This window comes from Eucalyptus grandis, chromosome 2 (genome assembly GCF_016545825.1).
Source record: "Eucalyptus grandis isolate ANBG69807.140 chromosome 2, ASM1654582v1, whole genome shotgun sequence".
Classification (NCBI taxonomy): domain Eukaryota; kingdom Viridiplantae; phylum Streptophyta; class Magnoliopsida; order Myrtales; family Myrtaceae; genus Eucalyptus; species Eucalyptus grandis.
This window is the reverse complement of record NC_052613.1, coordinates 42,642,691-42,666,283: the sequence shown is the minus strand read 5'-3', so window position 1 is coordinate 42,666,283 and position 23,593 is coordinate 42,642,691. Positions and strand designations below refer to the sequence as shown.

The window sequence follows — 23,593 nt, the reverse complement described above, 5'->3', positions numbered from 1 at the left end:
CGGCAGAGGGCACGGGAACAGCGACGGCGAGGCGGGACGCGGCGGAAGCGGAGCGGCGGTGCGGTGCGGGAGCGGTGACGCGGCAAGGTGGCCGGTGCAACGGTGGCCTGGCTGCTGGTGCGCCGGTTAGGGGATCGGGCAGCAGGGAGCGCCGGTCTTCTTCTTCCTCTGTTTTGTTTTTTCCCTTTTTTTTCATTCTGCTGCACGTCGCTTCCCACGTCTCTCTCTGCTGACTCTTCTCTGCTCTTTCATTTTTCTGCAGAACCTTTTCAGCAAAACCAGCCTTTCCTCCAAAGCTTTTTCCTTTGTTTTTTGTGTGATTTTTTTCAAAGAACGAAAGGAAGCCTCTTTTGCCGAATGATCCGAAGAAAAACCTTAGAAAATCCGAGAAGAAGCCTCCTTCAGCCGTATATTCAATGTCTGTGGCACCCCTAAAACCCTACACGAGTAACTTATTTATAGGCTAAAGATTAGGATTTTAATTTCTTTTCAAATCAATATCCACGAAGATTTTTTTTGCACGTAATATCACTTTTTATTTTCTACACCTCTTCTAGATTTCCTTTGCAAGAATGAATATTATTGACTTTTCAAAAATTACAATAGGATTTTTCAAATACAGGCTTGAGCTAAATTGCTCTCTTCGTAGACTTAATCTGACCTATCAATTTAAAGCTCAGAATCACCAAATCAAACCCATCTATCACCGACCAAATGTAAATGCAAATTAAAATAAATGCACCTAAAACTATATGATATGCAATTAATTAATTAACTAATATTTTTTAAGGGTTAAAATTAATCCCTAATTTTTTTAATGTGATAAATGAATAAACATGTCACCAAAATTTAGGTGTTAATAGTGGCGACTTCTAGATATTAATCATTTGCATATTAAATAAGAAAAAATACTTGATTTAGTGTTTGAAATTCATTTAGTGCAATTTATTTTATTCAATGTTTAATAATGATTGAGCATACGGTGATCATTCCATTGCATAATAGTAATTTAGCTTAAAATAAATCCAAGTTGCCTCCGCAAAAAATATTTTTGAAAATTAAAAACAAAATGATATCAAAAGGCATTAAAGAAATCTAGTGTAACCAAGTTTCCGTATCCTTAGTCTCGGTTTGTAGGAGTAAAATAATTCTCCTATTATTTTACTTAGGTGTCTAATCGACCTACCATAAATCGATTAGTGACGACTCATAGATATTAATCATTTGCATGTTAAATATTTAAATCAAGTCGCGAATTGATATGAGTTTAGGAGAGTCCGAGCTAAGTTTAAATACTTAGTAGTCAATTAGCCCAAACTTAAACAGTGCACCCGAAATTTAGGTCGCGACAATGTTTATCCATACTGTTGAGGATTTATGAAATGATCATAGTCTAGAAGATAATCTCTTTAATTTGTAGCAAATTCAACATACCATACGGATAAAATTTTTGCCTCATTTGACATATGAGTCTATATAACTACAAAATAAGGCTAGTGCATATGCTATGGAATTGGACATGTACATGTTATTATTTTCAAAGTTTCAACGGGACTAATTTCTACTCAAATATATGTAAATCCTCCATAACCATGAATGTTCTCTTGAATGCTTGACAATGCATGTTGGTCGTGGTCATGTTATCTTCTCTACATACATTTTCACAAGAACTTCTTCACTAGCTCATTATGGTGTTTGGTTACTCCCTCCCCCCCTCCCTCCATCTCTCTATATATAAAAAAGTTGAACCCCAAAACAATAACACCGATGTTGCATTCTCATTATTCACTACATTCTTCTGCATTAAGAAATTAGAGATAATTTTGTTTGAAAATTGTGTGTTTGCATTAAGCATAAACCCGGGCGATTCTGTGAATTTCTTTCAAATTGGGCTCTTAATTTATTGAATTCTTAAAGTTTGCCCATTTGAGCCCAGGCCTTGTAGGTAGTTCAGCCACACTTCTCTTTTCCTCGGCCTTGCCGAAATTTCCTTAAGTCGTGCATTGCCGCGCATGCTCCTTATGCATTTTCTAGAACTTCTGGCTAAGAATTAAAAACTTACATCAAAAGTTAATTTTTAAAAATATTGGAGGGCTGTCTAAAGTGCATAATTGATTTCGCCAATTAACACGATTACATTTACGAGTGCGAAAACCATGGGATTTCAATGTAAATAAATCCCAAAAAATGTCTTCAGATAATATTTCTCCTCCGCAACCAATCGGAACTCTTCGCATAGGCTAGTTGGCCCGAGAAAATATTGGGTACCCTAACAGTGCCACGTCATTCGTGCTCTGAACGATTCACGCGTCGACACCTGTCCTCGGGGCCCGCCACGTCTGCTCTCTCTTCTCTCCATCTTCTGCGCTTCTTTCTCTCTCCTCTCTCTTCTCTCTTTTCACTCTCTCCCGAATAACTCGGCTGGTGGCTCGGCTCGGCTCGGCTGGACTGGCAGAAGAAAGGACGACTCCCGCTTAAAATTTCTCTCTCTTCACTTAAATATTTTGGATTTTCTCTCTCTCCTCGTGGAAGAGCAGACAGAGAACGAGCTGCACTTCCTCTGTTTCGTTCTCAGCGCATCCGCCTCCGCCCTCTCGTCTAATCTTCGGTCGACGACTTGCTTTCCGCTCTGCTCGGAGCTGGTCCGTCCTGGTCGGTCGTCCGTCATCATCTTCACTCCGCTGATTCGAAGCTCGTAGAAATCGGAGACGCCGGCGATTTGGTGATGAACACTTGAAGGGAAGGAGCTTCGATCGGAGATGGCGGCCAATCATCGCAACGAGGCGAGCGGCGGCTGCGTCGGCGGAAGGGGGGAGTCGGTGGTCGTGGAGGGCGGCGTGGAGTGCGGCCGGCCGGGGAGCTTCTTCGAGTACTGCAGATCGCCAAATGGGTCCGCCGTTTCTCACGGTCCGTACGGTTTCTCCTTCGTTTCTCGTGGTTTTCTCCCTCCCGTGTCGTTGAGTGCGGTTTTTGCCCGGGCTCCGGTGGCTCGGGGATTTTGGGGTCGGCCGGGACTGGAGATGCCGTGCTTCGGGGTTTGTCTTTTCCGGGCTTTGTCGTCTGTTGTGACGTTCACGATTGGAATTGCTGATTTGCGTTTAGTCTTTAGTAGTTCCAATCCGCCGCTTCGTTGCGTGCGTCGGCTTGCACTGACGATTTTTTCTGTTTCGGGTTGTTTGTTTTTTAACGTCTCTTCGACTTGGATCGCGGAGCCTGACTGTGGATGACTATCAAGGTTGATGTGCAATTCCCTATTTTGAGAGTCTGGGCAGCTCTGGCCTGTTGATTCGCTGTCACTAATCGGCTCTCGACTGATGTAGTTTCATTATGTGCATATATCTGATTGAAAGAACTAGAGAAATTTCGAACGTTTGATCCGTATTGAGGGAAACTTATGGGTACTCATTCTATCAACTGTTAATACATGGACTTATTTTTTCATATGTGCGTATTTAACTGCACGACCTCAGAGGAACCATGTGGAAGCTATGGTCGATGCTGAAGTTCCGACTTGAGCCGTTTCTGCGCCTGTGTCTTCCCTTTTCCTTTTATTCTTCTTTCGAATGTACCGGTTGGATTTCTCTGCTAGTTTTCAGCTACTTTGATCAAGTCTCTTTTCTGAAGGGTTTATGATCAGTTCTGATGCAAATGACTTTGCAGGATGGGCCACTAGTTTGTCTGCTTATGAAAGCGTTGTGGATTCAAATATTCCTTTCTTTAATGTTGTTATTGAGATGACTGATGTTGGTCACGGTATGTTGTTCTGTTCTGGCTATTCTTGCCTCTGGGCATTTCTCTGTTTTTCTTTCAGGTCGTTTGCGAAAAACCATTCTCACCAACTTAGGGCTTTGCTTATTCCCTTTGGCAGAAACTTGGTCGTGTAAGAAAGCCCAGATTATGAGGCTTGAAATTCTAATCATGTATAATTGCACCAAAAAGCAGAGCACACGCAAGATATCATGGGATTGCTCTTTAAATATATTGACATCTTGCACCAGTCTGGCGTTTGCGAGTGGATTTATGACGAGGTATGGATCCAAAATACCTATTTAGGACTATGAGTTGCAAATATGATAAGTTCAGGATACTACCTGTGGCCCTTGCGTGTATTTACTCATTTCTACGTTATACATTAGCTAAGGAGGTAATTGACTGGTGTATGGACTTTATATTACAGCGACAATGCTAGCCAAGAATCCTGATGCTCCGCATTGCAGCATTTTCGTAATTGGGAACTTGAGGGTACATGCATTCGAGCTTCTTCTATACTTTGCTAGATACAACTTCTATCAAATGTTGTCAGAGCAAGTCTCTTAGGGGACATTCACATTATCAATTGTATTAATTAAATAAATAATAGCCTCTAACAGTTGCAAGAAATCAACCTTTTGATGACACTTGTGCTTCTTAAACATCCCTCTGTCCTTTAATAGCTGTCACAAATGTGATGATGTTTCCATCATGGCAAAAGTTCTACAAAATGTGGAGAAAAAATTTATTGGATGACTCTGAATACAGGTAGAACCGGCAGATGTATCCATTAGGGCTTCAATGGAAGGGAAGTCATCTAAATTTTGGTCCTTGCAGCTCTATCTTTGATTGTGACTTTCGTAAAATGGTAATGCATTATAATGTAAGCTTACGAGTTCAAGAAGCTTGTTGAGGGTACTTTTCTTACTAGAATAGTTGCTTTTAGTTTGTCAAATGAGAAAGCACTACCTCATTTGTGTTAAAAGAGAATAACGCATCTATTGAATAACGCATCTGTTGAAGTACCTCACATCGCATGTCTACTGGGTTTATATGGGCCTTATATTCATGTGGTCTCCTTACACTTACCAGCTTAAACTTTTGGGTTGGACATTTTAACAGCATCAAGGTTGGTTTTTGACAGGCCTGTTAAAAGAAAGAGATCGTAATTCTCTAATCTTTGTCATTGATTTGTTGAGCAGTAACTAAACACACTTGCAGACACTACTATGTGTACATGTTTCCATGTCTAATATATTTTGAAATGGGTAAAATGGTATTTTAAATCTGTCTTTTGCACCAAAAGAAGAAAGGAATGAGTAAATTCTTGCATTTTGTACGTGACTAGAAAATTAGGCATAACATTTCCAAATTGCAATGTACATTAAATCTGTCGAATTGATCATAAATGGCAGTGGCATGGAATGAGTGAATGTGATTCAAGTTTGAATTGGAATTAAAGGATTCTGAAACCACCCTGTATGAGCACCTCATCTTGTGTGAGTAAATATGAATGTCAGAGGTTCTGTGTGGATCCTAATTTAATCTTTTGGTGAAGATTGCAGCTGTAAGGGAGACGATTGTTGCACAATCAGGATAAGATCTCTCCAATGAGTTATGTGGTCTCCATAGCATCAAATATGAAGGTATCCAAACTTTCTTGTATAATGTGTTTACCTCTCTAAATTGATGATGTGCATGCATTCTATGGAAAACATTTGTATCTTTCCTAGTTCAGACTTCAGACCAATCCTGCTGGTCCTCTTCAAGTAAACTGGAATAGCATACGATGTAGATACTAGATATTTTCTCTTGGAAGTTTAGGAGTCAGAGGGAATTGGTGTGATGAGATAACATAAAGTCCTATTCAGATTTAACTTTGATTTTTGAGTTACAATGACACCCAACGGAAGTCACAAGATGTGATCAATTTCCTTTGCTAGACAATAAGTATATCTGGTTGTACTTGGATGTTTCTTTTGATGGTTGTACTTGGATGTTTTTCCAGGGCAGTATCAAAACTTTTGACTTTACTTTCCTCTTTTATTCAGGCCAGCCTTAAAATATTGGACTTTAGCATATAGCTTCTACAATTTTTTTGCCCCTTTCTCCACTCACTCCATTACTTTCGTCTACTTATTTACAGCTCTCTCTTTTCCTGCTAAATTTGATTTTTGGCATATGAATCAAGAAAAGTGGCATATGATAACTATTTCCGTAAAAAACATAACTCCAAAAAATGCATTGTGGTGTTCGCTTTTGATTCCTTATTATATATTAGGAGTGGGTGCAGTGAGCTTCAAATGAACATCTTCGTTTGCCAGTGGCTAATCAGTTTATTGCCACTGACTTGTCCCTCAAGAAGACTGACAAGGTGGCCTGATCAATCTTAGGTCCATTTGGCGGGCTTTTTGAACTAATTCACCATCTTGACATTCATAACATTGGATCAGGTCATGTATCCAGTGATTGAACTTTCACACTTCTTGAGATGTTGCCGTTTATCTTACATTGGCTTGATAACAGGGTCTGCTATTGACATGATGACCAGCACCATAACTGTTGGTAGTCAAACCAACTGTTGCTCATAATGCTGAGGAGGATTTAATGCTGTAAAGAATGAAATTCGGGTTCGTCAAACCAGAAGGTGGCAAGCAATTGGCATCCTAAGGCATGTTTTGTTCAGCTACTGTACCTTGGAGATTAAAGAAACATGCCATTGACTTCTTGCTTTGCACCACAGAAGGAGATATCTCACAGGAGAGTGAGAGTGAAACTCTAGATTTCTCATCATTTGTTCCTAGCCATTTTGCTGCCTTGCAGGTATTATAGTTAAAGATGTTGATTTTGTGCCATTTCATTTTGTATATTCTACTTATCATTAAAGTGCAAAATCTTGGGATTGACAACGTCATCATGTACACATCGGATGATGTGCTAAGGAAGAAAGCTTTTGATGTACTGGAAAGGGTTAGTGTTTTTGACTTAAGATCCTCTGCTCTTGCTTCACTAAACAGATGCTGTGCTAAGGAAGAAAGCTTTTGATGTACTGGAAAGGGTTAGTGTTTTTGACTTAGGATCCTCTGCTCTTGCTTCACTAAACAGCTCGTCACTCTTGTAGTCCGTTTCTCTCTTGTTTAAGTTGTGCAATTATTTCCCAGTCTCCAGATGCTTGCTGATATTGCAATTTCTCAAAGGTTTGATGTCTTAAAAGCCCTGATTACAAATTGCATCTCTTCCTTTATGGTAACTCCATGGGGAAGTACGTGGAATTGCTGGATCTAGGGGTGAGGATGGCTGCAAGGTTCCACTCTAACTGCCCACAAACCGCACGTTTGTATTACCATCCTCCCTCCAACCATGACGACGATGACGACAACCACCACCACCACCACCACCACCACTCCTTGAGCGGCAGCACAGGCAATGGCCCTCGTCCGGACCACAGGCTCAGAATCGACTCTATTGAACTCATGCTTTTCTGTTGTGTGAGGAAGAGTTTAGATTTCTCTATTTGGGATGTGTTTTGAGCGTTTATAGGGAAGACATCCAGCCAAAAAATTGAGCTGTTTCCTGTCTTCTCGCATATTTTTTCAAACACGAATTGTGTCTCCATTGTCAATTTTGTCCCTAGACATCAAGCCAAAAAATCAAGTTGTTTCTTGTCTTTTCACATATTTTTTCACATAGATTGTGTCTTCATTCAATTGGTTCAATTTGGTCCCTAGATAGCTTAAATCAATAATTCACGTAGTAGTGATTCATTATTTTGAATGAATGAATTTTGTTCTCAATTCATTTTTCTTGACCAGTTCATCGATCTCGATCAATCTTTTGTTAACGGTTTGACAATGTCCAAATCGATAATTCTTGTCCCCAAGTGCTATGGTGTTGTGCCCTAAATGTTCCTAGAATACAAGATCTAAAAAACAAGCACTATTGTCTAATTTAAGAACAAGAATTTGCTCTACAGCACCCACAAATTGACCACGGAGGACAATGGAACAATATCGCGTGGCACCATAACTACATCATTCGTCGCATTTTTGCACTGCAATCTAGGCTATGTCTCATCAATTCACGGCCTTTTGCTAGCATTTTCCCATGCTTCGAGGTTATGCAACCTCTCGGCAGATGTCCTCAACATGAATCGAATAATGTTTTACGGAGCTGAGGGGGCCAAGCTCTCGATATTTCCAGATGCCTCTGGTACTTAATTGTGGGAAGAGCCAGCATTTCACTGCAGAGTAAGTATGCTTTTTATGGAGAATTGGCAACTAGGACATTCGTTAATTTGAAAATTCTCATAGTTTATGAGCTTGTCTTGCTATGAAACTCTCAATGGTATGGATTCGTATATGCATTACACCCTAATTCCAGCACCAGCAGTTTTGCTCACTCGGTTAGGAACATTGAGCTGGAGCAAACACCTATTCTTGTGTTCCGCTGTCTAGTAAAATCCCAAGTAATACCTTTAGTCATTTACACACACCAAACACTAAAACGCTATAAGGTACAAATGCCACAGGGCAAGTGTGGCGTGGTAGTATAGATTTTGGAGAAATGTTTCAGGAGTACATTATCCAAGATCCTCAACTGTAGCTTATTTAGAATTTGCTGTGAACTTCCATATGTTCATACCCTCTTCAATGTGAACCGTAAAGAGGTTGCGATGCCCTGAAGCTAAAAATGTCATCTATTCGTACTGTGTTTGGTCCAACTGCTTTATTGTTATCCACTTCAAAATTTGATGAATGCTTGCTCCCATAAACTCGTACACTAAGCACCTTCCTCTTGGGCGCTCCAATTCGTATGTGCTTGTTGAAGAAAGCTATCAATTCTTGTTTTGCCAGCTTCCTTAATGCTGTGACCTGGTCCAATGCAAACGAAGTGAATTTTCGTGAGTTGCTTTGCATGTCCGGCTTTATGAAGATAAATTAGGCAGTTTCAGCTGAGAGGAGGGAAAGGGCATACTGCCAATTTTAGTTCCATAAAAAGAGATCAAGCAGAAGATGAATGTAGGCAAAACCAATAGTAGATGAAAAATAGTGTCGATTTGCTCAGTCACTACTGAGAAGACTAGGATTTGATGTCTGCAATAGAGAGAGAGAGAGAGAGAGGCAATATCTTGTACCTTAGTTACTATTCGATCAAATAGGAAAGTTCTATCAGTTATCTCTTCCCAGTGACGCTCAGATTCTTCCCACAAATTCTTGTCCTTCTCCATCTTTGATTCAATTAGTGTGTTTAAATGGCTTTGTCAAAGGCAGAAATTCCACAGGTTCGATGTAATGGTTTAAAGATTATTTGACAAGCTGACATGATTTTCATGATGGAACACGGAGAAACAACTCACCTTGAAATCAACCTCACTCATCTTAAGGAGTTTACTTTCGAAAGACTCAAGAAATCTCAAGACCCGTGTGTCGATGTACCTTGGACCCTGTTAAGATTAACTGTTCTGAGCTGGTGGAAGGCTTCATGACTTGCAATAAAAGCCAAAAGCTGAAGTTGTATGTTCAAAGTAATGTCATCTTGATGGATCTGCAATTATCCATGGGGATTGTAATCAAATACATACAGAAAAGACTAAGTAGACCTACCAAAATGAGTTACTCCATGATTTTTAATGCTTGTAATCTGATGAACTTTTTGTCTTTGCTAATGTACAAACATATACTTTCTGACTACTTGTTTCTTTACCAAAAAAAAAAACATATACTTTCTGAAAGTGAATAAGTGTGTCAGAAATCAACCATCCCAAGGGGGTAAACCATGCACAATTCTAATTGTTGAACCTATCCCCAAGGAGTAAACCATGCGCAATGTGTCACCAAAGGTGGCCTAGGCCAATTAAGTTCATTAGAGTCGGGAGTCATCTTGAATGTCTATTTAGGCAAAAGACAGGCCAGAAGATTTCATGACAAAGTTATGCGGACAGAAATTTGTTCTTTTCATTAATATTGTTGAGTAAAAGTACCTGAATATAGTGAAGCAATGCAGAATTCTCATCATTTGGGTTTAGGCCTTCAGTTGAGTAGACGTGATTTACAACCTCGTCAAGTGTGACGAGTCTGCTTGTCATGAGCTGGATTGGAGCACAGGTTTGCATATAGGATGAGAACCATTAAAGAAAACATCTTCGACATGATGAACAATTGACTCTGCTTCATCATGCTCTATATTCCCTAGTAAGTGATGACAAAATAAAAGTAGATCAAGATTCAAATATGAGAGAGTTAACTTACAAAAGAAAGGGACGACTTCTAAAATCACTAACACTCTAAGAATGCTCTCGAGAGTATTGTAGGTGCAAACCGAGAAAGGTCTTCAGGCTGAAGAGTCTCAAGTATTTCTAGATCTTCCTCCCAAGGCCATGAATGGTCATTTAATATTAAAGAGCGATAATATGAGGCATGATATCTTGGCTCATCAAACTTGAAATTCTGATAACTCTTTGTCAACTTCTCCTGGAAGACAATAAAAGATGAGTCTTAATAGTAATTGGTGCAGCCAGCACATAGCTCAGGAAACTTGACGAATAAGATTACTTTATGACGTATTTTATGTCAAAGCATAACAGAACCAATCTGGAAGCTACTGCTCTAGTGGCGGTTCTTTTAAGAAGTATTGCTTGAATCAGCAAAGTGTGTTTGGACCCTTTGCAATTTCACGACTTAGTCAAGTACAAAGAGATTTCCTGATTAGATATCGAATATGACCAGATAAAAACATTACTCTGCAAAATGATTGGCATTTCTGCCTAATGTTGTGGAAGCTTCTTGAGAAAAGTTGACCAGAGTTCACAATTAATTGGTCTTCTTCAAGCTATCTGATCTCGAAGAGAACATGGATTGCCAAGTTTATGGCACTTTGACAGTATGAATAAGGCAAAGATAATATCAACATTTCTTAGAGTATTTCAATACATTAAACTTGTTAGAATTTTATAATTTTAAGTTATGTCTCCATCTAATAGCTTGAACTTACATGGTCCTGGTATTATAATAGGTCCTGACAAACCTTTCGTGAGCCCCCCAATCATAGTCAATTTCCACGCCTCAGTCTTAGGTCAAAGTTTAGCCTATGCATGTGGGGTTGTTTAAACATTTAAACAGTAAAATACTCCTTCACGTAATAGCTTGAGCTTTTAGATCAATTAGCAGAAGTATCCACAATTTCCACCAATAAAGAACCCACATAACAGGATGCTTCTCCTATTGTTCTGCAGTCCTGACGCCCCCAAAAAAATTATTTTGTAGTCCTTACAGGAACTAATGCAAATGTTTTGGTAGATCATATAACAAAAGTCAAAAAATATAAAAAGTAGTTGCTGCTTCTGGCCTGCACTTATCTAGATTTCCTCAACCAAGCGTATGAAAGATTATTGATACACAGGAACTGATATAAGCTTCTTTCTGCAGCATAAATTTCATGATTACCTTGATCACAGAAAATCTTTCTGGCTTCACTGCAAAATCTGCCATTGCTTTCAGGATGGTATCCAATAATACCCGCAACTTGTGATAATAGCCACTGACTTCCAGCTTAAGAAAATCAGAAAAAGAGTGAGCATGTTGTAAATGGAGAACCCCACTTACTGGAGGAATAAGGATGTGAAAAAGGAAATATTTCTGCATCGAATCAATGCCCAATTTGTATATGTATGTAAATACACACACAAAATAAATGTACATATATCTGTGTGTATTTTTTTCCTATGGCCAGAACTCTCTACATAAACGAAGCTGATTCTTTCACCCAGGCAGACAAATCAGATAGTCAGAATAATTCATAACACATTCAAGAAACCTTGGATGGGTAGTGGGCTGGGGCCTTCTGTAGCAAGATAAAGTATCTATATGCTGGCATGGGACAGAAAAAACAAATGACTAACCAATAGCCACAAGCAAAAAATCTATAGGTTAATGCAGGCATTGTATATCATTCCACTCTTACCTCAGTTGATGAATGTGCTAAAACTAACCAGGAATCACAGCAGTTATTGATAGAAAATGAAACTAGTTTGATGGCAATCATGCATGACAAAATGAGGCCGCAGATAGCAAATTGACACAAGTATAATAGAGAACTGTGCAACTTATTTCTTAACTTATAGGAAATCGGACACATATTGAACCTGCACTCAGATACTCAGCTATCTTTTTTAGTTATTTTCACGAAGATGCTCATCAGTCCCTAATACACTAAAAGAATGGTATGAGATGAAGAAGGGTCAACTCTTGCTGATTACAACAAATTTTTGAAAGTCCAAAATTTGGCCCAATAATCGCTTCTCTCATTCTTGACTAAGTGATTCCACAAACAAAATGCAGGTAAAGGCATTGCAAGGCGACCATCAGAGAGTCCAGAGAGCATCTGGTTGTCCTCTTGCACAGGATGAGCTGCAAGTAGTATCCTGAACTTATCATATTTGCAACTCATAGTCCTAAATAGGTATTTTGGATCCATACCTCGTCATAAATCCACTCGCAAACGCCAGACTGGTGCAAGATGTCAATATATTTAAAGAGCAATCCCATGATATCTTGCGTGTGCTCTGCTTTTGGTGCAATTATACATGATTAGAATTTCAAGCCTCATAATCTGGGCTTTCTTACACGACCAAGTTTCTGCCAAAGGGAATAAGCAAAGCCCTAAGTTGGTGAGAATGGTTTTTCGCAAACGACCTGAAAGAAAAACAGAGAAATGCCCAGAGGCAAGAATAGCCAGAACAGAACAACATACCGTGACCAACATCAGTCATCTCAATAACAACATTAAAGAAAGAATATTTGAATCCACAACGCTTTCATAAGCAGACAAACTAGTGGCCCATCCTGCAAAGTCATTTGCATCAGAACTGATCATAAACCCTTCAGAAAAGAGACTTGATCAAAGTAGCTGAAAACTAGCAGAGAAATCCAACCGGTACATTCGAAAGAAGAATAAAAGGAAAAGGGAAGACACAGGCGCAGAAACGGCTCAAGTCGGAACTTCAGCATCGACCATAGCTTCCACATGGTTCCTCTGAGGTCGTGCAGTTAAATACGCACATATGAAAAAAATAAGTCCATGTATTAACAGTTGATAGAATGAGTACCCATAAGTTTCCCTCAATACGGATCAAACGTTCGAAATTTCTCTAGTTCTTTCAATCAGATATATGCACATAATGAAACTACATCAGTCGAGAGCCGATTAGTGAGCGAATCAACAGGCCAGAGCTGCCCAGACTCTCAAAATAGGGAATTGCACATCAACCTTGATAGTCATCCACAGTCAGGCTCCGCGATCCAAGTCGAAGAGACGTTAAAAAACAAACAACCCGAAACAGAAAAAATCGTCAGTGCAAGCCGACGCACGCAACGAAGCGGCGGATTGGAACTACTAAAGACTAAACGCAAATCAGCAATTCCAATCGTGAACGTCACAACAGACGACAAAGCCCGGAAAAGACAAACCCCGAAGCACGGCATCTCAGTCCCGGCCGACCCCAAAATCCCCGAGCCACCGGGCCCAGGCAAAAACCGCACTCAACGACACGGGAGGAGAAAACCACGAGAAACGAAGGAGAAACCGTACGGACCGTGAGAAACGGCGGACCCATTTGGCGATCTGCAGTACTCGAAGAAGCTCCCCGGCCGGCCGCACTCCACGCCGCCCTCCACGACCACCGACTCCCCCTTCCGCCGACGCAGCCGCCGCTCTCCTCGTTGCGATGATTGGCCGCCATCTCCGATCGAAGCTCCTTCCCTTCAAGTGTTCATCACCAAATCGCCGGCGTCTCCGATTTCTACGAGCTTCGAATCAGCGGAGTGAAGATGATGACGGACGACCGACCAGGACGGACCAGCTCCGAGCAGAGCGGAAAGCAAGTCGTCGACGGAAGATTAGACGAGAGGGCGGAGGCGGATGCGCTGAGAACGAAACAGAGGAAGTGCAGCTCGTTCTCTGTCTGCTCTTCCACGAGGAGAGAGAGAAAATCCAAAATATTTAAGTGAAGAGAGAAATTTTAAGCGGGAGTCGTCCTTTCTTCTGCCAGTCCAGCCGAGCCGAGCCGAGCCACCAGCCGAGTTATTCGGGAGAGAGTGAAAAAAGAGAGAAGAGAGAGGAGAGAGAAAGAAGCGCAGAAGATGGAGAGAAGAGAGCAGACGTGGCGGGCCCCGAGGACAGGTGTCGACGCGTGAATCGTTCAGAGCACGAATGACGTGGCACTGTTAGGGTACCCAATATTTTCTCAGTTGGCCCGGTTCACTTCCAAATCACTGCTTTCTGGTATCGATTACCCAATATCAACATAGAATCTCAACATCCACGTGTCAGGTCGGCCGATGGCCACGTGTCGCTTCTCCGCCCGGCGCTCCTCCCTCTCTCCGTGGGAGCGTATCCGCCAGGCCGGCACGCCTGCGAGCCTCGCAAATTTTCCTCCAACGTCTTCCTCCAATGGCTTCCCGCGTTCACGGGCTTCAGTTCAACACGGTCACGCCGTCTCCCACACTCCTCGCTCCGCAATCCCTCGGCCGCTGCTCTCCGACGAAGTCCGTCAAGTGCCGCCGGAGCCGAGTCGCGGCGGCCTCGTCCCTTGCCGCTCCTCTCTCGTCGGCGAGCAGCAGGGAGGCCTCCCCGTTCACTGATCCGGAGGCGCAGCTCATCGAAGCTCTCATCGGCATTCAAGGCCGCGGTCGCTCTGCCACTCCGCAGCAGGTCCAGGTAATCCGCGAGTTCGGCGATTCATACCTCTTTCCTTGTTGAAGTCGCGTTAGGCTCGTGTTCGCCTGGCTCGATTCAAGATCAATATGATTTTTTCATTTCTGATGGGTTTTGCTTTTTGGATTGGCGAGATTTTATGACATCACTGTCAATTTTTACAAAAATTTAAGTTGTTGAATAAAAGTGTGGCTTATTATTTAAATATTCTAACGGAATTTTTGACAGGATGTTGAACGAGCAGTTGCAGTTCTGGAGACTTTGACAGGAGTGCCGGATCCGGTACATGCTTATTTTCACTTCTTTCTTCTGTTTGTGCGCAATGACACACTAGTCCACTGTCGAAGAAACTTTTGCTCGGAAGCTCGAATGTAGTTTTCGACACTAAGAATGTCCATTGTGCTAGCTAGGCAGATAACCATATTGCTTTACTGGTTTTAAAGATGATTATGCCTGTTTGGCATGTTGATATGGTGGTAATTATTTGCAGACAAGCTCCGATCTAATTGAAGGTCGATGGCAGTTGATGTTTACAACTCGACCTGGAACAGCATCCCCAATTCAGGTAGTGTTTGTGCTTGGTTTTAACATGGGATGATATCTAGCTTAAACTGCCTCCATTTGCAATAGACGCACCATGAGAGCATGGTGTATTAGTAGCCCTGTGATTTGCTTGGATAAGATGAACAGTTATGAATAAATGATATCTTGTTTGATGTTGCTTGTTTTGACTTTTAAAATAATTTAGACGATCTGTCCTCATTTAGATGCATGTCTTCGTTTCTTTTCACATACTTCTAGATGTGTTGATAATCTACTCATGCAGATGATAACTTTACTTAAATTGGCAAAACACATCAGATGCAGAAGATCAGAACCTGTTATGGAATTTTGTCTGCCTGCCAATTTCATAAAAATATCCAATTCTAAGTGTTCAAGATTTTGGATGATGTGAAGAGACTAACAGCATACCGAATCATCTGCAGAGAACATTTGTCGGCGTTGACGTGTTTAGCGTATTTCAAGAGATATATCTTAGATCAAATGATCCACGTGTGTCCAACATCGTAGTATTCTCTGAAGCCATTGGCGAGTTAAAAGTAGAGGTATGACCTTCTTCCTTTTAAGGGCTATGAACTTAAATTTTGATCGATGACTACGGAATGAAAAGCCATCTTGACATTTTGCTAACTGTGGCATGTAAATTACATAATAATATTCTCATTCTCGTTGTGCATCTGCTTCACAGTTTTTTGCAGCTTATCCACAAATTGAGTTGAGAATGAAACCAATTTTGTCTTTGCCAAATTTGTGATCCTTACATGCAAGGGAAGCTTTTAGCATTTTTTCTCCTACTAAATTTATTCTTCCATGACTGGCGATTTTTTCCCTTGACATTGGAGTTGATTCTGTCGTCGTGGGTGATATAAAGTATGGACAAATCTTTGGATGGCTTGTGTAAGTGCAGCGTCATATGCTTTACAACTTACAGCAATATGTTGTTTTTTTATTTTTCCCACCCTTTACCAAGCAATTCACTATTACATGGAAAGTGTCGTGTTCTTTCCTCTCATATTAGTTGACTTACCTTACTTAACTTTTTACCTACAGGCAGCTGCATCAATCAGTGATGGAAAAAGGATCCTTTTTCAGTTTGATAGGGCGGCTTTTTCCATTAAATTTCTACCATTCAAGGTTCCATATCCAGTGCCATTTAGGCTTCTTGGAGATGAAGCAAAAGGATGGTTAGACACCACATATTTGTCAGAATCTGGAAACCTCCGCATCTCAAGAGGAAATAAGGTGAATGAGATATTAAGGTCCATATTTCGTTATTTGACTGCCTTCTTTATTAACCAGATGAGAACTTAAGGATTTGATTGGCAAAAGCCGCCATAAATTGTTCAGCTAAGGGTACGCCTTTATCGGGTTGTAGTGCAGGGAACCACCTTTGTGCTGCAAAAGCTGACTGAACCTAGGCAATTGTTACTGTCAGCTATTTCCACTGGAAAGGGAATCGAAAAGGTGAATGGAATCCAATCACCGTAGAGTTTGATTGAGGAGGTTCCTGAATGTTAACTGAAATGATGCTGAATCATTGTCGTAGGCAATTGATGAGATCACATCTTCAAGCAAGAACAAAGGTGATGGCGAGCTTGAACTTGTAGAAGGTGAATGGAATATGATCTGGAGTTCACAGGTAGCTTCATGGAAATTACTTTTACTGACTTTCATCGACCTGAATGGATTGGCACTTCGGTGCTTTGGCTATCACGTAAACCTAATGGAATGAACGTGGTGCAGTATTGCAGCACTATGTTTCCAGTTGGTCCTAGAATTTTTCTTTGTTAACAAGATGCCACAACCATTCCGACAAAATTATCTTGCCATACAAAACTCGAAAATTTCCAACACAGCTTCTGCAATACAAAATACAGCAGTGTGATTTAAACAACGGTGACCTATCCTTAGTGCATCTCATTGCTTCTTACGGAACCTAAACCATTTATTGTGCGGTGCAGATGGAGACAGACAGTTGGATAGAGAATGCAGCTAATGGCCTTATGGGAAGACAGGTAGGTTTAAGAATAATGTCCTTTTCATAACCGTTTAGTACGAGTCCATCACTTCTTAAGCACGTCCTGCTCTTTGCAGATTGTCAAAAGTGGACAACTGAAATTTGTGGTGAACATCTTGCCTGGCCTGAGATTCTCCATGAATGGCTCATTTGTGTAAGCATCCCTCCTTCCTTTCTCTCTTGCTCTGGGGTAGGATATGCGCCGTTGCACTTGGTTTCTGGTTCTTAGTAGAGAACACTATATCGAAGGCAAGGTGAAAGATATGTACACCTACAGAGAATATTTATGCAATTCCTGTCTGACGGTACGAAGCAACATCCAATATATGTGCAAATATGGATCACTAGACACGTTGGAATATACAAGTATCTACAACACTCTTGTACGCTTGCGCATGTGCATTTACATACGCATGTGAGCAGGTGCTCTTTGGATGCCCAGGTGATTAATAATGCCACAACCAATCCCATTACGAATTCGGAGTCAGAGGCCCACCACTTGACCGTCCTTGAAGGTGGAGTAGCTAAAAATATAACCTGAAATGATTGAGAGTATGAAGCATCCAATCTTTCAGAAATGCAAAGATATCCAACAAAATTTAGTTTGATAAAAGTTCACGTATTTGTTTAACTGAAAACTTCATGATAAAAAAAAAAATTACTTTTCATGAAAATTATTTTTAAAGAAAATTGTTAGTTTTCATTTATTTGATGATTTAGGTAAAGTGATTTCTTTCTTACTAAAAAGAGAAGTCGTATTGTTTTCAATCTATGAATACGTTTTTGTAAATTGAAGTTAAACTGGTTCTCCACCGAGCTCAGCTGTGTGGGTTATAGACGTGACATGCATCACGATACGAACGACCCCACCGGTCGCTGGATGATGTCATTGCTGCCCCCACCGCGGCTGGATGATGTCATTCCTGCTTATCGAGCATTAGAGTTTATAAGATAAATCTCTTGCTGTACGTCTTTTATTGCATTGTAAGTTAAGTTTGCTCGAGTGTTCCTGGCCCCGCAACTCGTTCACATACGAACATGCTCATTGCACGAATTCATGCGCACAGTTCCTGAAACTGCACTGCAGCTTTCGCAAAATTTGAAGTAATGGTTTTAACGCATCTCATACCTTCACAGGAAATCTGGCACCAATGCGTATGATGTCACGATGGACGACGCTGCCATCATCGGAGGACCATTTGGATATCCTGTGGAAATGGAGACCAAGTTTAAGCTGGAACTTTTGTAAGACTTTGCTGTCTCCTACGTCTCTTCTAAACCTCTTGACAGCTAAAAACACCCCAGAATTTGATCCTATCACGCATGCATACCTCTCTTTTCTCTCGCAGATATACAGATGACAAAATCAGGATCAGTCGGGGCTACAACAACATAGTTTTTGTGCACCTACGTGTGGATGGAACGAAGTAAATCTGTGACCATGTGCTTCCCAGACATTACATGACACAAACCAATGTATGCCTACCAGATTTACAATCACGCTGGCTAAATGTAAACATCTAATTTAATACTAGTTCATTTTTCTTCCGTTTCATGCTTGCTTGGCTGGTCCGTCCACTCCATGAATGGCAGATCGTGTCAATACCTCTACACAAGGCACCATTTAAAATCCTGCATCGAGAACAATTCGCAACCGAGATGCAAAATGGCAGAAGTCCTTCCTGCAAAACCTTTAGGAAAGAGCCAACAAACTATGAATAAGTAAAAAAATATTGCTCTGACAAGAGCATGGCTGACAAAGATTAAACGCTTTCGGGCAATCAAACTCTGCATACGTACTGTGCCATGCTTGGAATCTTTTCAAACTTGTAAAATAAAGACTTCGTAAGACGTCTTGTTGCATCCCTTCCCAGAATAAGGATGAGTGACCACATATCACTTTCACACACAAATAAGTCAATTCATTTCATTTTTGCCTTTGCGAAAGAAAACCAGTAGATCTCTATAAGCAAAAGAAACTGATCCGTAGAAATCCATGTTACAGGGCAAAAGAATATCAATGTAAGAATAAGTAGATAATGTTATCTCATTGACTCAATTGTTGGTTATTCTGCCTATCCAACTCAAGATAGGTTTTCAAACAAAAGAAAAGAACAACTCAGCTGATCTGATTGCTACAACAGCATTGAGCCATCCGAAAGACAAAATAAAGCTAACTTTTAAGCAACAGTCGACAACTTCATTTGGTAGCATCTATACAAAAAAGATGTGATATGAAATCTCCGGTGTTGGATACACCAACAGCAAAAGAGCAAAACAGAGTTCGTCTTAACAAAAATTCTCACACATTCATCCCATTTGAGTAAAACCCTACTGCCACAAGAGAACCCAAAAAGATGACAAGACCACTACTGGCTTTCCCAAGTCTTCCTAATCTCCACAAGTCAAATTCTCTCCTTAAACAAATGCAGTCAATTGATCTCAAAATGACTCGATCAACTCAACTTATGGAGAGAGAGGAAAAGAAAATCCTTCCTGCCCACATTCAATCACCTACTTGCCTAGATGTGTAAAGGGTCAGCCAGAGGTGCTGAACACCATCATATCACGGGTCCCCAACATTAGGCTCAAAAAACCTTCACCAAGAATCCTTTAAGAGCATAGATACCGTGATCTCATCACACATAAATGATTGTAAATTTGTACATATACAGCAGACTTGGGCAACACTCCATACATAAAACATCCCCATACATAAAAGGTGGCTGATTTTAACACGAAAATACCGAAAAGTACTGGATGCTCCAGGCTAAGAAGATTAAACAAAAAAAGAAAAAAATCCAACAAGGCCTCTCCTTGAAAGAGAACTACACAGTAATACAGTTAGCTTCTAATCTGATCGATGCAATCATATAGCAACTGATACGAACATCCAGACCTCAGAGGACTTGAATGAGTGAACCTCCCTCCTATATTCACATAAACTTGCACAGTCTGGTTTCAGAGATGTAAATGCATAACATATCAACAAGTAATGCAGTCCAAGAAAATGGGGTTTTCACGACATTAGAAGAGTAAAACATAAACCTACTCATACTCGATCTCAAATGATTTCCAGACATAGAAGTAAGAATCCAAAAGATCACAATACTTTAGTATAAAGAAGAGAGTGAAGTAAACCAACGATGGTTATTAACTGGAGAGAACATCATAATGGCTAAGTTTGAAAGCCCATTGACCATGTTTTCACTCTCAACTAACAAGCAACGCCTGTAGATGCCCCAGAATTGGAATTATTTAAGGAGCACTGAGAAAGAACCTTGACACTCAACAAATTATGGCATGAGATAACAAGCCCTTCACCAATATCAAACCTTGGAGGAGCCTTAAAATAGGTGGAAAGCTAAAAATATTATTGACCATTGCCGATGCTCTTCTCCAAAGGCGCATTTGCATTGTCCTTCCGTTCACACTCATCCCATTTAAGATTCACTTCATGTGAGACCTCATTCTCTACAATTTTCGCCCCCTCCTCCCCCTCAGACTTTGCTCTTCCTGGGATGACCCCATCACGTTGTTCCTCATATCCTGACTCGTCTTCTTTTAGAATTGCTTCGTTTGAAATAAACTCTTCCATAGCAACCTCTGGAATTGCTTTATTTCCTAGTGTGGAATCATATTTCTCCTCCTTGGCATCACCATCAAACTTAACATCCCTTCCACCTACATCGCCATCCACACAATCCATGTCCTCTCCTTTGCTCACACCACCCAGAACATTAACATTGCATTCATCTTCACTCTCATTGTCAGACTCATTCTCCACTACCTCCTCGTTCACATCTTCGTCCACATGGTGCTGCCTCTCCAGGAAGTTCAACCTCCTCCTCAAGTCCTCCATTTCCCTCTCCATCAAAAAGAGCCTTTCTCTCAAAGCTAGATTCTCTTCCTCGAGTTGTGCAATGTGGGTATCTTGATCATCCACCCTATTCACTAGTAAATTGTTATAATCAGAACCGTAATTGGGGTAAACCATCTCAAAGCGATTCATTTCATGATCCAGTCTGCTCATCACGCTGTCCTTCTCCTCTTCTACGTCACTCTCGCTGGACCCGTTATTTTCCTCCTCGTTCTCATCCTCCTCCTCCTCATTATCCCTGTTCTCGACCTCATTCCGTAGCCTAATGAGACCCTTCATGGACCCATACCCATCCACACCCCACTCCTCTTTTGCCATATCAACCAACACCTCTCTGGAGGGTGAAAATATGGGCGTCGGCAATACCGCTGGCGTGACCGGACACGGGGACACCATCGAGGCAATGCCGCCCGACTTCTTCGCTCTTATGATAAAAGAAGTCGTGTTCCTGGGCGCATACGGGGCAAACCGGTTATTGAACTTCTTCTTGGGATAATATTTTCTAGACTTTAGGCGATTCTGGAACTGCAAATCGGTAAGAGCAGGGGCTGGTAGCCCATGCCACTGGCGCCACTACTCATCCCGGCATTGGGGATCGCCTTTGGGACCTTCCTCGGGTCATTCCGCTTATCATTGGGCTTCTTGCCCTTCCAATTGCTTCTACCGGGCAACGGCATCATCAGCTGCTTCAAAGCCCCGAAACCCAGGTTCATGGAGCCAAGAAACTGCACATTGGGGTCAAGCGACGGCTGCTGCTGCTGCTGCTGCTGCTGCTGCTGCTTCTGCTTCTGCTTCTGAGGCCACATCTTGTAACTCCTGTTCAAACTGGGCACCTGAGATTGACTCAACATCTGAGACTGGCCCATCAACTGGGGCTGCTGATTCAGGACCTGAGGCTGGCCAATCAACTGAGGCTGGCTCAGCAGTTGAGGGGGCTGGCTCATCGACTGAGACGCGCTCATCAGCTGGGGGGCCTGATTCATGATGACCTGCGGCGGAGGCGGTGGGTTCATCATCGGGCTCTGGTTCATCATCATCGGCGCCTGATTCATCAGGTGCGCCTGCTCGTTCATCCTCCCCGATTCAAAAAAAAAAAAAGATAAAAAAAAAAACTACCTCTTTATCCGACCACCCCCTAACGAAGAACCTATCCCCCACAAAAGATCGTATTTTTACCGGAACGCCGAGACAAAGATCGCAAAGCAAAGCAACCCACAAAATCTTTCGCTCCGTCTCAAGAAAAAAGCAAGAAAAGATCACGCAAGAACGTCCGAATCCTAAAGAGAGAGAGACGATTCGATGGAAGAATTCAATGTCCGCGTGCGATCTCGGGCGTGAAGGATCTGTCGTCGCGACAGATTTATTTTTGAACGAATATTTTGAGAAGAAGTTGTCGGGACCAACGCCTTATAAAATACGAAGCGCAGACGAGCCTGCGACCTGACCGACGCCGGTATTTATTGGCGAGAAAGGTAGCAGACGGACGGCGGATGGTTTCCTGGGACGATCGAGGGCTGATTCGGCAGCCATTCTTTTTGGGCCCGTTCCCTTTTCTGGGAAGAAAAAAAGAATTTTGGGTATCCAAAATTGGCGAAAAACCTGGATGTGATTCTCATTTTTGGCAAAACGATAATTTTTTTGCTTATATCGAATAGGGAGGACCGGATCTCTGACAGGCCCAAAAAGCTTTTCTTCAGTTCACAACCTTATACCGGCCCATTACCGTCCCCAGAACAACGGAGATCCGATTTCTCTCCTTCGGAATATGGTAATAGAAGACCATTCCAGGTCAAGCCTCGACAACTTCGTTTAGCGAAGTCAATCTGCAACGGTCCTATAAAAAAGCCCAAAAGACTAAATATTGAAATTTGACTTTACTTTTCTCTCTCCTGTTTAAAATATTTGTATTTTTCTGTTTGAAACCCAAGATTTTCCCATTTCTTTAGGAGGCGTAAATGAACAAGAGACGTGGTCTTCTTATATTGAGACGTCCCGTAGAGCTAAAGAGAGTTATAAACCCAATTACAAGGGACATGCTTCCAAAATTTAACTAGTCCATTAAAGCTTCTCGGTTGTAGTTTCTTTCCTTGGATTGATTAGGCTTGAAAAAAGAGCTCTTCATCTGTTGAAAGAGTTCGATTATAGAGAGAATGTCACTTTGAAAATGGTTAGCATTTTGCATTCGCTCCTTTTTAAAGTATTTCAACTCTCACCCGGGCAAATTGTGGGTTGGTGTCTAGTTCGGTTTTAAAACCCATTTAGTTTATGCCAACGCACCTGAATGTCTTCCGTTCCTTACAAACAAGTTTCCTAGCTTCCACACTATCAAAATTACCATGAACAGACGCCAAAATCACCACCCTATCAATTGACGCAGCCAGGGTTGAAAGTACCACAGTAATTGCAGCTTGAATTTCCAATAACTCGGTGGATCATGGAGAAGGCCATCTCCACTGCCTGTCCTCAATCACATCTTCCACTCATGTATTATTCCACTCCTTAATATACTGCGAAAAATTTCTGAAAAAACAATGATCCATCTTGCCAGTAGAGCATCATTCCTTCAGCTTCAATAACTGTGCGTAAAATAGAGAGGTCTCACTCGGTACCAATGTCTTTCATATTTGTCGTCAGTCAACAGGCTGAAATAACTTCACTTGATGTCCAAGGGAAGC

General features: G+C 41.4%; 4 protein-coding genes across 13 annotated transcripts; 2 read left to right on the top strand and 2 right to left on the bottom strand.

Annotated features, from left to right (window-relative positions):
- Nucleotides 1-2,614: 2,614 nt before the first annotated feature.
- LOC104449843 lies at nucleotides 2,615-7,429 on the top strand. 10 transcript variants are annotated; one of them, XR_005548107.1, is made up of 5 exons: nucleotides 2,615-3,753; nucleotides 3,869-4,028; nucleotides 4,519-5,396; nucleotides 6,144-6,203; nucleotides 6,277-7,429. XR_005548107.1 is itself a non-coding variant. In XM_039306073.1 (5 exons), the coding sequence occupies exons 1-4, from the start codon at nucleotides 2,760-2,762 to the stop codon at nucleotides 5,362-5,364; spliced, it is 450 nt and encodes a 149-aa protein (XP_039162007.1). In that variant the 5' UTR covers nucleotides 2,615-2,759; the 3' UTR covers nucleotides 5,365-5,396; nucleotides 6,277-7,429. The 10 variants fall into 10 exon arrangements, 6 of the variants coding, with proteins under 6 accessions (XP_039162007.1, XP_039162006.1, XP_039162009.1 ...); XR_005548105.1 differs by having other exon boundaries at nucleotides 6,144-6,573; nucleotides 6,638-7,429; XR_005548104.1 differs by having other exon boundaries at nucleotides 6,144-6,808; nucleotides 6,912-7,429.
- Nucleotides 7,430-8,201: 772 nt separating this feature from the next.
- Nucleotides 8,202-12,517, bottom strand: LOC104428547 (insulin-degrading enzyme-like 1, peroxisomal). Its single transcript, XM_039307110.1, has 4 exons — nucleotides 12,499-12,517; nucleotides 12,225-12,313; nucleotides 11,193-11,297; nucleotides 8,202-8,621 (listed from the first exon to the last, which is right to left on the bottom strand). Exons 1-4 carry the CDS (start codon nucleotides 12,515-12,517, stop codon nucleotides 8,397-8,399), a joined length of 438 nt encoding a protein of 145 aa, XP_039163044.1. The 3' UTR covers nucleotides 8,202-8,396.
- Nucleotides 12,518-14,084: 1,567 nt separating this feature from the next.
- On the top strand, nucleotides 14,085-18,593 carry LOC104432969 (probable plastid-lipid-associated protein 12, chloroplastic). The gene is given in 12 exon segments (XM_010045573.3): nucleotides 14,085-14,369; nucleotides 14,371-14,463; nucleotides 14,689-14,742; nucleotides 14,951-15,025; nucleotides 15,447-15,566; nucleotides 16,072-16,263; nucleotides 16,402-16,485; nucleotides 16,568-16,660; nucleotides 16,983-17,036; nucleotides 17,116-17,192; nucleotides 18,176-18,283; nucleotides 18,388-18,593. Coding segments are annotated over 12 exon segments (1,317 nt in total). The 3' UTR covers nucleotides 18,470-18,593.
- Nucleotides 18,594-19,997: 1,404 nt separating this feature from the next.
- LOC104432968 (mushroom body large-type Kenyon cell-specific protein 1) lies at nucleotides 19,998-22,317 on the bottom strand. Its single transcript, XM_010045572.3, is given in 2 exon segments — nucleotides 19,998-21,466; nucleotides 21,469-22,317. Coding segments are annotated over 2 exon segments (1,578 nt in total). The 5' UTR covers nucleotides 21,992-22,317; the 3' UTR covers nucleotides 19,998-20,411.
- Nucleotides 22,318-23,593: the final 1,276 nt, after the last annotated feature.